The sequence below is a fragment of the Convolutriloba macropyga genome, chromosome 7 (genome assembly GCF_964194025.1).
Source record: "Convolutriloba macropyga chromosome 7, txConMacr16.3, whole genome shotgun sequence".
NCBI lineage: Eukaryota > Metazoa > Xenacoelomorpha > Acoela > Convolutidae > Convolutriloba > Convolutriloba macropyga.
The window spans coordinates 20,859,731-20,872,849 of NC_134474.1; the positions used below are offsets into that span (position 1 = coordinate 20,859,731).

Below are 13,119 nucleotides of genomic sequence, written 5' to 3' on the forward strand. Positions count from 1 at the left end.
ACATGCCGTATCATGTAAAAGATAGTTTTCTATGAGACTAACCAGGGAAAGAAAGGATAGATAAGGTCTAAAAGATAAGGGGAGTGCGTTTCTAGATATAACTTTTTAGATGAATCAAAATTTAGAACAGACCGTTAAGAATTGTTACATTTTATTTCAGATGCTGGTTCTCATCAGCTGCAATGGAAATCGATGGGCGAATTTTTTGTCCAATCAAATGCCTCACTTACTCTTCGATCAATAAAGTGGATTGGAGGAACCAGCAACGTGCCATCGCCAAAATCACTGGTTAACAATTATAACTACACTTACACTAACATCACTAAGATAACCAACCTGAATTGTTCTTGCAGATATCATATCATCAATAATCTTGTAAGAAACTTGTGAGAAAAAGTTAATCTTATAAGTTTTAACAACGTCTTCTCAGAATCTTGCAAGATCTTACAATATTAACTTTTGTTTTCCATTCGGGATATCTATTTTCACATGTTCATGCCCCACTTGAGTTTTTTTTGCACGACAAAAGTATTGAATAACTCACACACGCGAATTCAGTCCTCCATAAAGCATTGTAAAGTGGCGCATAATTAGCAAGCGGAGGTCGTACAACGCGTTAGTAGATATAGCAAAAATGTTGCATTTGTAGTTTCTTTAAAATTTTCACGGAACGTTGTTTAGCATTTACGCTGCAATTATAAAAAGACAATGAGGCTCGGTGATGTGCGATCGCACATTAGGTTCCGACCCCGCTCATCCTCATTTTTGGCATAATTGTCTACCAAATGAGGAACAGATAGAGAACCCCCGAAAATTCAAGTATTTTTGAAAAAAAAAATGCTGTATGAACAAAAAGATAGTCTCCAATGAAAATAACTCAGTAAAGTAAAAAAAAAATGACACAATAGATTGACGAGATCTGCCATTGATAAGAAAGCAAGTCAAGACGAAGCAAAATCAAATAGCGAAATCAAACAACAATAATCAAATACATTAATCACATCCAAAACTTTATGTCCAAAGAACTTATTAACAAAGTCAAAATGGCGTCAGATAAAACTCAAACTAAACAAAATAACTTGTACTTCAATAGAAAAGACATGAGACCAGTCCATAATAATGCTCGGTAACAATTAGACAAAAAAAGAACAAAATTAGTTAAAAAATTCGCTTATACGTTTACCATTGCCTATTTTTCTGTAGGAGGGCATTACGACTTGTCATTACTCAATTTTTTATGCCGTTACAAAAAGAACAACAAATAGACAGCAATCAAAAATTCAATTAAAACTTTCCAGAAAACGCTGTCGAAGCCGTAAAGCCGTATTTGATCCCCTAAAAATGTTCGATCGCGCGTTCTTCGAACACCGGTAATGTAGTATGTGATCTCTGATTAATGAGACTAGGTAACAAGTAAGAAAAACGGCAAAAATTAAGTAAAAATTTTGTTTTTTTTCAGAAAAAAAATAATTCCAAAGTCACGGAAGCCATTAGCTACAACATGAAAAAATTAAATAGGTTCATTGATTCGTCCAATGAAAGTTTTTGAGACCTAATTATCCAGAATATGTCCTACATTTACAAAATAACGTCAAATATGACAAAATTATAAAATTATGTTACTTTTTTTGTGAGAAATCCCTGTCAACGCCGGTAAAGTCAACGAATTCTCTGGAAAACATTAAATTTTGAGACAACACTACCTTGTGACACCCTACCTTGAGACTAATAATGTCATATGTGACCTGTAATGAACGAGACTAGGTAACAATTAGACAATAAAACGAACAAAGTTGGGAAGTTAAAAAGTGTTTTTTTGTAATTTTGAAAACAATTGATTTCAAAGTCATGAAAGCGATCAGCTCTCTACTCAAATCAGAATATCGGCTCACCTATTCTTCCATAAAACGCCAATGACACCTGTCATTATGCAGGATATTTTATAAGACAAAAATACAAAGTGAAAACGACAGTTAGAAACAAATTCAAAAAAATCAATTAAATTCTTCCAGAAAGTGGGGTCGAAGCCGTTAAAACAATAATCTATATATTTGATTTGGATATATTTGATTTATTTTTTCATATGTTCATTTTTGCCTTGTTTTGAACGGCAATAATGTGAACTGTCAATAATGTGACAAAAGGAGAAAAAATTGTGAAATCTGGTAGTATTAAAGCTAGAAAGCCGTAACTTGATGCGTAAAACCGCAATAATAGTTAATTTAGCAGAAAGAAGATGCTTTCCTTGCTGATACTAAGTTTTAAACCAAATTTAAAAAAAACAGAGGCAAAGTTCAATGATTCATTATTTATTTGAAACTCAGATATTTTTAAAAATCAAAACGACTATGAGCTTTCAAGTACAAAACTAATTACAATAAATTGGAGCTGCTTGGGAAGCCAATTGGGCCTATCACTAGTGAGTTTTGATTTGAAATCTTCTGTTCTTCAATTAATATCAAAAAGACCGACTAATTACAATCCGAATTTTTTTTGGATTTTAACAGTACAAGATTGGTCCAAAACTAGCCCTGTGTTCATCCATTAGGAACACTTAATTTTTCTATTGTTATAAGTATAGATAATTTGTTAGTTAGAAAATCAAAAAGAATTGCTGCGTTTTTGATAATCAACGATTAAAGTTAGCAAAAAAAAGCTAATTTTAATTACACAGCGCTCTCAATAAAAATGGAAGCAGGACTAGACTTTTTTGAATTTTTGTGATTGAAAAAGATTTTTTGAGCGGTTTTTGTATGTGTATTTCCGGCGAATTTAATCAAAGTGGACTAAATAAGCTTATTTGATGAAGAAGGCTGAATTTTCAAATATTTAGCCAAAATTTTTGTCAAAAAAATTAAATCAAATAGTCAAGAACACTTTTTCGTCTGAAAATAAATCCAATAAGACTATTTTTAAAAATGTTAACAAATTTTTAGCAACATTGACGAACAATTCGGCAAAAATTCCAGAAATTGTGATTAAAATTAACGCAAATTGGTCTAATATTCAAAAAAATTGAAACATCGATTTCTCGCTCTAGAAAACGAAACTCAGGAAAATCTTTCATATTCCATATTCTACGCTGTACGGGCTTTTTAACTATACCACTCAAAACTATATACGATGAATATATCGATCGGTCAAAATTGACTGAAGAAAACCTATTTTAGTATTTAGTCCCCCCCCCCCCCCCCCCTCAAGAGGGTCAGAACAAAAATTCAGAGTGAGCAAAAGTAACCTTTGGGGGATTGTTGCATGAAAATTTTAGATTATTGGGCTAAAAAGAAATCCAGCTCATTCGTGTCAGCGAAATATGAGTACAATCTAAAAACTTTTCGGACAAAAAGTCAGAACGACCCATGTCTGCGTTATTGTTCTATCTTTTTTTACAAATGTGTTAACATATATGCAAGGCTGGCTGTTTTCCTCGGTGTTTTTCAGTTTTTGTTTACGTGTCGTTGAGAATAAAGCAAAATATCTGTAGCTTTGAAAGGTTAGTTCTGATTTTCATAAAAAAAGCTATTAATTGCAGGTGGAAAAGGGGAGCTGGTCAAAAATTGAGAAAGGAAAATTTGTTTTCTTTGTAGGAGGCGAATTAAAATTCCAAAAATTTATTCAGAAAACACAAAAATAGAGGCATGAGTATGAAGCAGCTAGGACACCTTGGCAAAGCTTTTTCCAAACTATGTTATGAAATTTTTGATTGTGTCTATTTGACAAAGAGTTGCTTTAAATCATTTTTGAAAAATTTTTAAAGCAACTCTTTTTCAAATAGACACAGTCAAAATTTTTATTTACGCTTCTTCAGAAAACAAATTTTTCGGCATTCACAATAATTGATTTGTCCAATCGTACACAAAAAATTAACCAAAGAAACTAAACGGGTGAAAAACTAAATATAGACAAATGTCAAAAACTCCTGTTCACGATATTAAGTGGCTTCAATGTTTTATCTATGATTAGCTCTCGACTCAATTGAAAATTGAAATGTATTTTGGTTAAGATTTGCTGATTTGCTGAAATATTGTACTATGAAGACTTTTTATAAATGATCAAGACAACAAAATAAAACAACAAAAACGGTCAGATCTCAAAATTCATCTATGTTTTCCACATTTCATTAAAATTCTTTCTTAAGAAATATAAGTTTTGCTGTGCTTCGTGTACTTCACTGCTGAAAGCAATCAGACCTGTCAGTACTCAGACTGACAGAACTATAGAAAAAAACATCTACTGTCGAAACAAAATTTTATAAAACTTTTACCCAAACTAATAGATTAAAAGTAGTCAAAAGCGTCAACAATTTAGATTTAATAAACTTTATCGGTCCTTCAACGATAGTGCTGAGTTTTGCGAACTTCTAATAATGCAATAAAAGAAACAAATGTGTAAAATTTTGACGAAAGCATGTAGTGGAAAAGGTCAACAAAATCAGTAGATGCTCACAGACGAATTCAGTCAACAACATCTATGTACCATTAGTACGAACTCATTGCGTTGCGTTCACTACATATAGTAGACTCGATCTGTTTTTTTAGCTTGATATTTTCTCAAAAAAGAAACCCGGGGTTAGTTCCAGTACAAGAAACTGGGTTTATACCAGTTCAATCAATGTTCCTTTTTTTTCACTAGATTAAACACATGAACAAATGATCGACAGACATTGAATTAACTGAACTGCAATTGCGCATTTCAAAAAAATTATGTTGTAAATTGTATAATGTAGAAACCAGTTTTAACGAACAATCAAGAAATGAGATGCAGAAAATCTATCCCGTTTCCAAACTAAATTTCAAATTTTAAGTCTCTCAAGTACCAACTTCATTATTATTCAGCTTGCTTGGTGTCTAAATAATTTGGATTACCTTGTAAAGCGTAGGAGCTAAGATTAGGTTTATTATTAGGTGAAGTAATTAAAAATGACCTCTGCACTTGTAAATCTAAAAATAGTGAACGCAAATTCAAAAAGAGGTCACCAAAGCTAAATAATCAAGTTAAGTAAGGAGTGAGGTACATGAGAATTGCCTTTAGAACCTGTTCTAACTAATCTTGTTCTATGAGTGGCCGAATGTTTTTTACAGCATGTTGTCAAATCACATAGAAACATAAGTCAAAAAAATCCTGATTAAACCTCGAACTTCTTAAGTTTTTGGTGTTAAAGTTTGAAAAACTGAATACAACCCTATTGAAAGCCTGAAAAACTGTAGCTACGAAAAAAAGTACCCATGTTATAATATAAAGCAGCTGGGAAGTCTGGGCAATGCGAATAATTTAGAACTCAATGATATAACTTTAAAGAGCAATTTTTTTCCATAATCTTGTATTATATTAAAATAGTTTAAGAGGATTCATTGACATATGGCATATGGTCTTATTCGGAAAATCCAACTAAGCTTCCCTATCGAAATATTTGATTGTGTAGGCAATCTATTACTTCTTTATACAAATTGCAAACAGCCAAGTTTAACAAATCAAACCAAACCAAATACCAAATTTTGACAAAAATTCTAAAATTTTCAAATTTTTTCACGATATTAAATGACAAGATTTTTATATCTACGACTCTTTATAATCTGAAAAGGAACCTAAGATTATTATATGCTTCAGTGTTTTCTTAGGAATACAATAAGAGGGCAAGACCACAAAAATAAGAACAAAAACGGTCAGAACGCAAAATTCCTTTCTTTAATGAAAACAAAGGGTCCCATCATAAAAATCCTCAACTATGAAATCAAGTTTGTTATGTGCTTCTTTTATGCCACTGAAACTTGTGAAACTTGTCATTAGTCGGATTGTGACAGAACTACAGAAAAAAACATCTTCAATCAAATTTCACCAATTTAATAAAAGTTTGCTAGAGCCATTAGTTTTTTTGAAATTAATCAATGCCCAAAAACTGTTAACTGCGATCGTTGTCTATTTCCTTTTGGAGCTCTATGGACCTTGAATATGACTTCGCATTAATGAGACTCAGTAAAAAAACAACACAGAAAAAAATTGACAATATTTACAAAATTTCATTGAAAACCTTTAGTGTCAAAATCATTAGTTGCTGGAGATCTTTTCAAACTGAAAGATTTGTTCACCATTGAAGAGAATGCATTGTTTTCAGTATACCTCACCAGAAAGGCGCGAATATGAAACAAAAGAGAAGTCAAATGGCCGTATAAAATAATAACAAAAGAAATGATTCCGAAAAATCTTTATCCAAATCTAAATCTGTCCTTTAAAAAACACGGTAAGAACAGAAAGTGGCGCAATATATCTCTGGGCTTACAAACAAAAAATGAAAATGGTAACATAATTGAGCATAATTTAACAAAAGTAAAAAAAAAATATGTCGATAACTCCTCGAAAAAGACGAATTTTTTGAAAAAATTTTTGATTTAATAATGTATGACTGACGCGCTCAATGGTAATATCACTCACAACTCTCTACGACAAATATGTCGATTGTCAAAAATTGTCTAAGCAAATAACCGCAGTTGAGTATATAACCCCAGTTGAGTATATAATTGAGTATATGAAAATTGAGTTGATCATATTGTCCTTCATCCAGTATTTAGAGTTGGAGCATACAACTTAGAAGACAATCCTGAACAGTGAATTAACTCTGTTCATTGTCGCCAGCAAATTTTTTACAGGTCAAGAACTTTTTTCTGTAATATCTTTGACTAATCTTTCGAGTAAATAGGTTTCTTTTCTAGTCACATTTTGAAATATTTGTAAATGACCTGCATAAAAGAGAAAAAAAATTAATTATGGGCTTAACTTGCCTGGTTTTGTTTAAAAAGCATTCCATACGGTGTCAGGACAAAATACTCAATGCCAATATAGCCAATGTGGCAAAATAACGAAAATATACCCAATACTTTATTAATTGCTCTTGAACGAATTTCATAGCAATTATTGTAAATGTGTGTCTTTTTTATGCAAAATTTTCGCTTGACAATTTTGACTTTTCGAGTGACTTTTACGCCCTTGACTTTTTGCGTTTTGCGTGATCTAAAATTCTCTCTCAATCACATTTTCAAGCAGCTGAACTCAATTGGCGGCAATTTAATACTAAAAGTCAAATGAAAAGTGCGCCGAAACTGGTGCCATTTTTTAATTTAAATCTGTTGTATATGTTAACCTCTAATGTGGTTATTTGAAACCCACTATTGAGCTTCTTAGTCCTATTTATGCTTTACGAGTTTACGTCCCAATGTTAAAATCTTCAACGACAAATATAAGCACAGTTTAAAACAAACCCCTTATATTTTCCTTCAAGATGATTGAACGGAGTAATTGCCTCAAATTAAGATCTTAAGTTGATTTTCGTGACAATTATTCTTTTTTGAGCTCATGCTATGATAAAATTAATTTTTAAAGTTTTGTTCTGTGCCAACATCTTTTTAATGTTTGTTTTCGATGTATCATGTTTGTTTTCGATGTATTGTGTTAAGAGTTAAAACCAAACTGTTATTTTCCATCGTTTCATTCAGAAAAAGTCGTTCTTTTTACCAAAAATACTTTTTCGTATTCCAAAAACTTACCGGTGAATGTGAAACTGGGATAAAAATAATAATGTTAAAACGCACAATACTCAGTCACCCTAACATGCTGTTGTGTTTTAGGGTGGTAGTTTCCGTTTCGTGACTGTGAATGAGAAACCTTTTCTTGTGACTCTGAGCGCCAACTACTCTGCTGATACTGAAGAGGATTTAAATTTGGTGAAGATGAACAGATCTCTACAAAGAAGACTGTGTCCTGTCAAGAAACAGATTCTCTGTTATGTCCACAGGTATAATGGTGAGAACTTCACTTTTTTCCAAATAATTGTAAATCTCAAGGCTCGGGTGCAGTATTTTGTTTCTAGCCCACCCACTAGCTTAGCTTAAGCTAGGGCTCAATGTATAAACGAACCCCCAGTACCTGTAAATATACCATAATTGGGCTATAATTTTGGTGAGTTGGCTATAATAGCGGAGAGATCCATCCCACTGTAACTTTTTCCATAGTCATGGCCCAGAGAGAATTCTTTGAACTTCAAATGACTACGTCGACTCCTGATCTAAAATAGACCTAGAGAATGATTCAATTTTGTCCTTCCTTGATTTGATGCCTAAGAAGTTCAAACCTATGTCTTTTAAGCCAGTATTCAAACCCAGAACTAATATTAAACGTCCCATTCCAAACCGTGAATGTATTTAGTCATTTCTGTTTATTTGTTTAGTGACTGCAGCCACCCTTTTCTCTCCCGATTACACCAGAATCAGATGCTGCACAGGTGTTCACGTCGACTTCCTCTTTGGAATTGTCGAGAGCATCTATAAAGTGAGTGATTATTACAAAAAATGGCCTGAAAAGAGGGCAGTTTCACATGATAGAGTTAATTTTTTCATCCCAATCAATTTTGGTGTATAAATGGTGGATCACTGGATTTAATGAATATTACCACGCGATTTTTATTGCCCTTGAGAAGTTATCAAACTCCGAAGCAACGCCGTCTTGTTGAATAACTTTGAGAGGGCGATAACAACCGTGTTGTAATGTTTTTAGTCACTTATCAATGGTTAAAATATATAAATATTCTTGATAAAAATAAAGCTGTGGCATTTATTTGAGCGTTCAGCACTTTTCCAAACATGTATGTCCCCACCAAGTACGATATGCACCCCCCCCCCCCCCCCTCCCACCATTTCAGTACCATTACATAGTTATTCATCATGTAATAATATGGCACGTGCTTCTGGGGGGGGGGGGGGGGGTCTGCGAATAATATATGTGCCCTTTAAGCGGAAGGGGTTTCACAAACGGAAAAGATGCCATTTGGAGCAGGCGGCGTAATCTGGGTCTGGGTCAGAGTAAAAAAATCCAAATTTCTGCGACAAATTATATCTTTAGCTGAAAGATAATCTGGTGAATTTAATTGATCAGTAGTTAAAAAAACTTCCATACATTTAAGCCCATACATTTAACATTTACCAATTTAGGATTCTGTCTCTTCTTCTTCGAAGCTGTTCTGACCACCAGTTTTCCCTGCGGGTGGTTCAATTTTTTTCTTTTTAAACAATTTAAGATTAAATTAAACACTAGAACCAAAAATAATTAACTTGGTTAACAAAACGGTGATTGTCAATACAACAGATCAACAGTTTATGAATCTCATTTCGTCGGCGTTTTTTTATTTTTCACATGTAAAATGTATGTTTTTATTCTCCCCACTTTGGTCAGGTAAGAATAAAAAAATACTAGAACTGCACATTGATAAGTCTCCCGTTTGTTGCAATCGTTTTGGTGACTTATCATTAAAGGCCAATCTCGGCTCTTCTGATTCTGAATTTGTTAAATCTGGCCATAAAGAGCGTGTCAAAATCATTGAGGCAGACCCCTTGATCATATCTGTCGACAATGATTGCAACAGTACTGGATCAACCATCTCCCCTCCGAGCAGTCGAGCACCCAAAAAGCAAAACAGTCTACTATGGAGCCCGTGCCAGCAACATTTCCGCTGATCCCCGAATAGCGGTGATTGACAAGGATTGCATTAGTTTACAGAAAGCTACAGACAACCCCTGCGCTTGGAAGGAACGATTGTCACTTAACACAGCCAACCGCTTGAGTGTTTTCTTGAAGGTTGCCGATATCCCGCCAAGAACTTCAATTGCAAGGGGAACAAATGTGATTCCCATCTTTGCGCAGTTATCGTCGTGGAGACAATATTTTCTTTCATCTGCTGCATCAAGTGCGTATCCTGCCTTTGTAGCCGCATTAGTGAGAGAGTTGGATTGCAGCGACGAAGTAACAGTTACATCAAATGCAGCAGGTTTTTCCGCTTTCCAAGTAGGGACAAAGATGTCTCCAGGGCGTGACTGGCTTTCCGGAATAAGGTTCTTTTTTCCACTACTGGTGAGAGATTCGCAGATGAGCAAGCAGACACTAATTTATCTCGAATACGGTCATGTCTTGCAATTGCGTCTCCCCGACCGTGACACGCAATGGCATGATCCCCATAGATGTCAAGAACTCCTGCTTTACAGAACGGGCACTTCCTTTCGGCGTCGTAGACAGGGACACCCAACCTGTACTTTGCACTAATTCTAAACTCATTTGGTGCCATATGAAGCCCAAGAGCTGGAATGGGGGGAGCAGACAACCAAGCTCCAGCATGTCGGACAGACAATGAGAGAAGTGGTTCAATTGTTTTGCACAAAAACTCCTATGATGAAGTTGTTCAAGCTCAACATGCAGGAAACTGCTTTGCTTTATTTCAGAAAATTTTGACCTATAATCTTTATGGAAAGAATTTAAAACATTCCGACGGTGCAGGATTTCATCGTTGCCCCAAAATAAGCACTCTAGGGTTGAGAGTTTGTCAATCACAAACTTAAAACAATCTAAACCCACTTTTGGTGAAATTTCAAACATTCTATCATTTCTTTGCTACCAATTTTTATTTTAAGTATTCAGGAAGTTGTTTTTCAGTAAAACTTGCGCGATCGTAATTGATATAATTATCTTACGATATCTCTTTTAAAATCCCATGAATTGCTCTGAAGTGTTTTTTTTGTTTCTTCTGCTTGAAAGGATTCAGTTGTTTTTCTTTCATTTGTGGTCATTGCTTCAGTACTGTTTTTGCCAAAATAAACTTAATCATTCGGATTTATTGTTTTGATCCACTTTGTGGGGGAGAAACAACACGCTCATCTTTCATTGTTCAGTCAGTTTTGATTGATCAATATTTTGGCTCAAAGGGATATGAGTGGTTGAGCCCGTTGAGCGCCGAATATTTTAATTGGAGGATTTTTCTCATTTCTTGTTTTTCAAGAAGTTATCATCTGTGAGTATGCGGGTGGTTTCCAATATTTTTGTTTTATTTTTTGCTCTTTTCATTCAAATTTTACTAAAATTCGCTAAAATTTATTAACATCGTTTTCCATAATTGAATGGGATTGAAGGTTCAAGGTAAAAGAGGGTGGCTAAGTCTTGTACTGACTTTTTGTGCTACAATTTTAGCAGATTTTTCGAACATTTAAGTTTTTCGTGAAAACTGAAACCAGATCAGCTTTTTTTGTCAAAATCATTTTTTATCGAGAATCGTGAGCTGGAAACTGCTGATACAATATTTTAAAAACTAAAATGCATTATCTTTGTACTTCTTCTTCCCTTTTCAAACAGTGCTCTAAACTACATTCATGACATTTTCCGCTGATTTAAACCATATTCATACATTTTGCAACAATTTTTGGAAATTTTTTCGCTCGTTGCTAACTTTTGTTCGGCTGTGTAAATCGTGAACAACTGTGCAAATAATCTGTTATTATTAAGTCAAAGTTCTTTTTAGCGGATTCGCGTTTTTGTAATTGCTGAAATTCCTTATTTTAGCTTTCACGGCCATTGAAGGGCGGAAAAAAACTTGTTAAAACAATTTATGTTAAAACACAATTTAGTTTTCCGAGTAACGTCTTTCGCTAAGAGAAAAGTGCCATTAAACGGATATATAGAGGTGTTTTGATACTTAGAAATTAGTTTTGTTGTAAACGTTTTCTTTTGTAATGGTGCTTTCGAAGGGGTTATTCCCCAAAAATTTCACTGATTTTATTTCTACCCGTACCTAACTCCAAGTGTTTTTCAATACTGGGCCAGAATAAGTGCATTTCCTCATCATTACCGAATCATAGACTAATTCATGTCACTTTTGACTTGTTAGACGTGCGTTAATCCTGATTTTTTATGAATTGACTGTTCGGGCCAATTCTGATGTTACAATGGCCAGACTTGCGCTAATTCTGATTTTTTACTTTCCAGACTGGAACAATTCTGATTTTACAATGACCAGACTTGCGCCAATTCTGATTTTTTACTTGCACGAGTGGGTGAATTCTGATTTTACAATGGCCAGACTTGCGCCAATTTTGATTTTTCACTTGCCAGATTTGCGTCAATTCTCATTTTTCACTTCCCAGAGTGGAGTTAATTCCGATTTTTTAAATTGCCAGACTGGGACCAATTCTGACTTTTTTTTGTAAAAAAGGTCCGGAATTGGTCAAAAACAGATTGAAAAATCAGTCCGCTTAGTTTAAAATCGCACTGAAAATCAGGGTGCGTCAATATTCAATTGAACGCAAGCAACCAAAGCATACAATAAAACTGACATTTAAAAAAATAACAGTAAGAAGCACATCGGTATACCGAAATAGTAAAAACTGAGCGGTTCTAAATGTAAAAAAAAAACAAAATAAAATTTTCATTTTTGATGGCAGTTATCGTGCTCGTTGTCAGTTTAAGGTCAATAAAGCTTCATCCGTTCAATTTATATGCCTAACCGTATAATAGCGGACTTGACATCCTATTCGTCTGCTCTACGTTTTTTCTGTCAGTGTTTAAAGATTTGAAGAATTGCCTCTTCATTTTTGGGCCAGTATTTTTTCTAACTTTTTCAGCTTTTGCTTGCCATTTTCAAATCAAATTACCATCTTCGAAGCAAACAGTTTGTAATGAGAACTCATATATAGCTGTAAAATATTTTAAAATCTGACTAACAGATTTTAATCCAGATTTGATGATTGCTTTTAATTTTCACAATTTTGGTCGGAATTTTCATGGCGTATAGTAGTCAACAATAGTTTCTGAACTTTTGTCATGCCACGAGGGTTTCAATCAGGGATGCCCCATATAAAATCATTGACAATTTTGGAGGTTTCAAGTGGTCCAGTTTTCGTCTATTTTAGCGACAAAGAGGATTTTTTATCGGTTTTAGTCATTTTGCATGCCTTGCCCGTCTAAAATTTCCCATTCTTTATATTAGAACGTTACAAATGGTTGACATACAAACGAGTATACTCACTCAAAGGTTTTAATATTCCAAAAAATAAGCGGAACCAACATATGAACCTCTGCCGCTTTCCTCAAAAGTTTATCCATCGTCTCAAAGAGAAATTGTTAGAGAAGCAACTGATATTTTTATGTCCATTTCATCCCTATGCTTAGTAAACCATTATGTCTTCAGAACCATTTGGAACCAACCAGTATTCGTATTAGCGCAAGTGAAATAAAAAAAAAGAAAACAAGAAAAAAAACAATTGTTGATAAGAGCCGTGTATGTTTTTTTGACCGTTATTAATTGCTCTCAAA

General features: G+C 34.0%; 1 protein-coding gene across 1 annotated transcript in view; it reads left to right on the forward strand.

The window, feature by feature from the left end:
- Positions 1-13,119, forward strand: part of LOC142342688 (glutamate receptor ionotropic, NMDA 1-like) — a 106,666-nt gene that overhangs the window by 44,323 nt on the left and 49,224 nt on the right. The window contains exons 10-12 of the mRNA XM_075394181.1: positions 161-288; positions 7,620-7,794; positions 8,219-8,319. Of these exons, the coding sequence (XP_075250296.1) occupies positions 161-288; positions 7,620-7,794; positions 8,219-8,319 (404 nt within the window). The remainder of the gene's footprint in view (positions 1-160; positions 289-7,619; positions 7,795-8,218; positions 8,320-13,119) is intronic.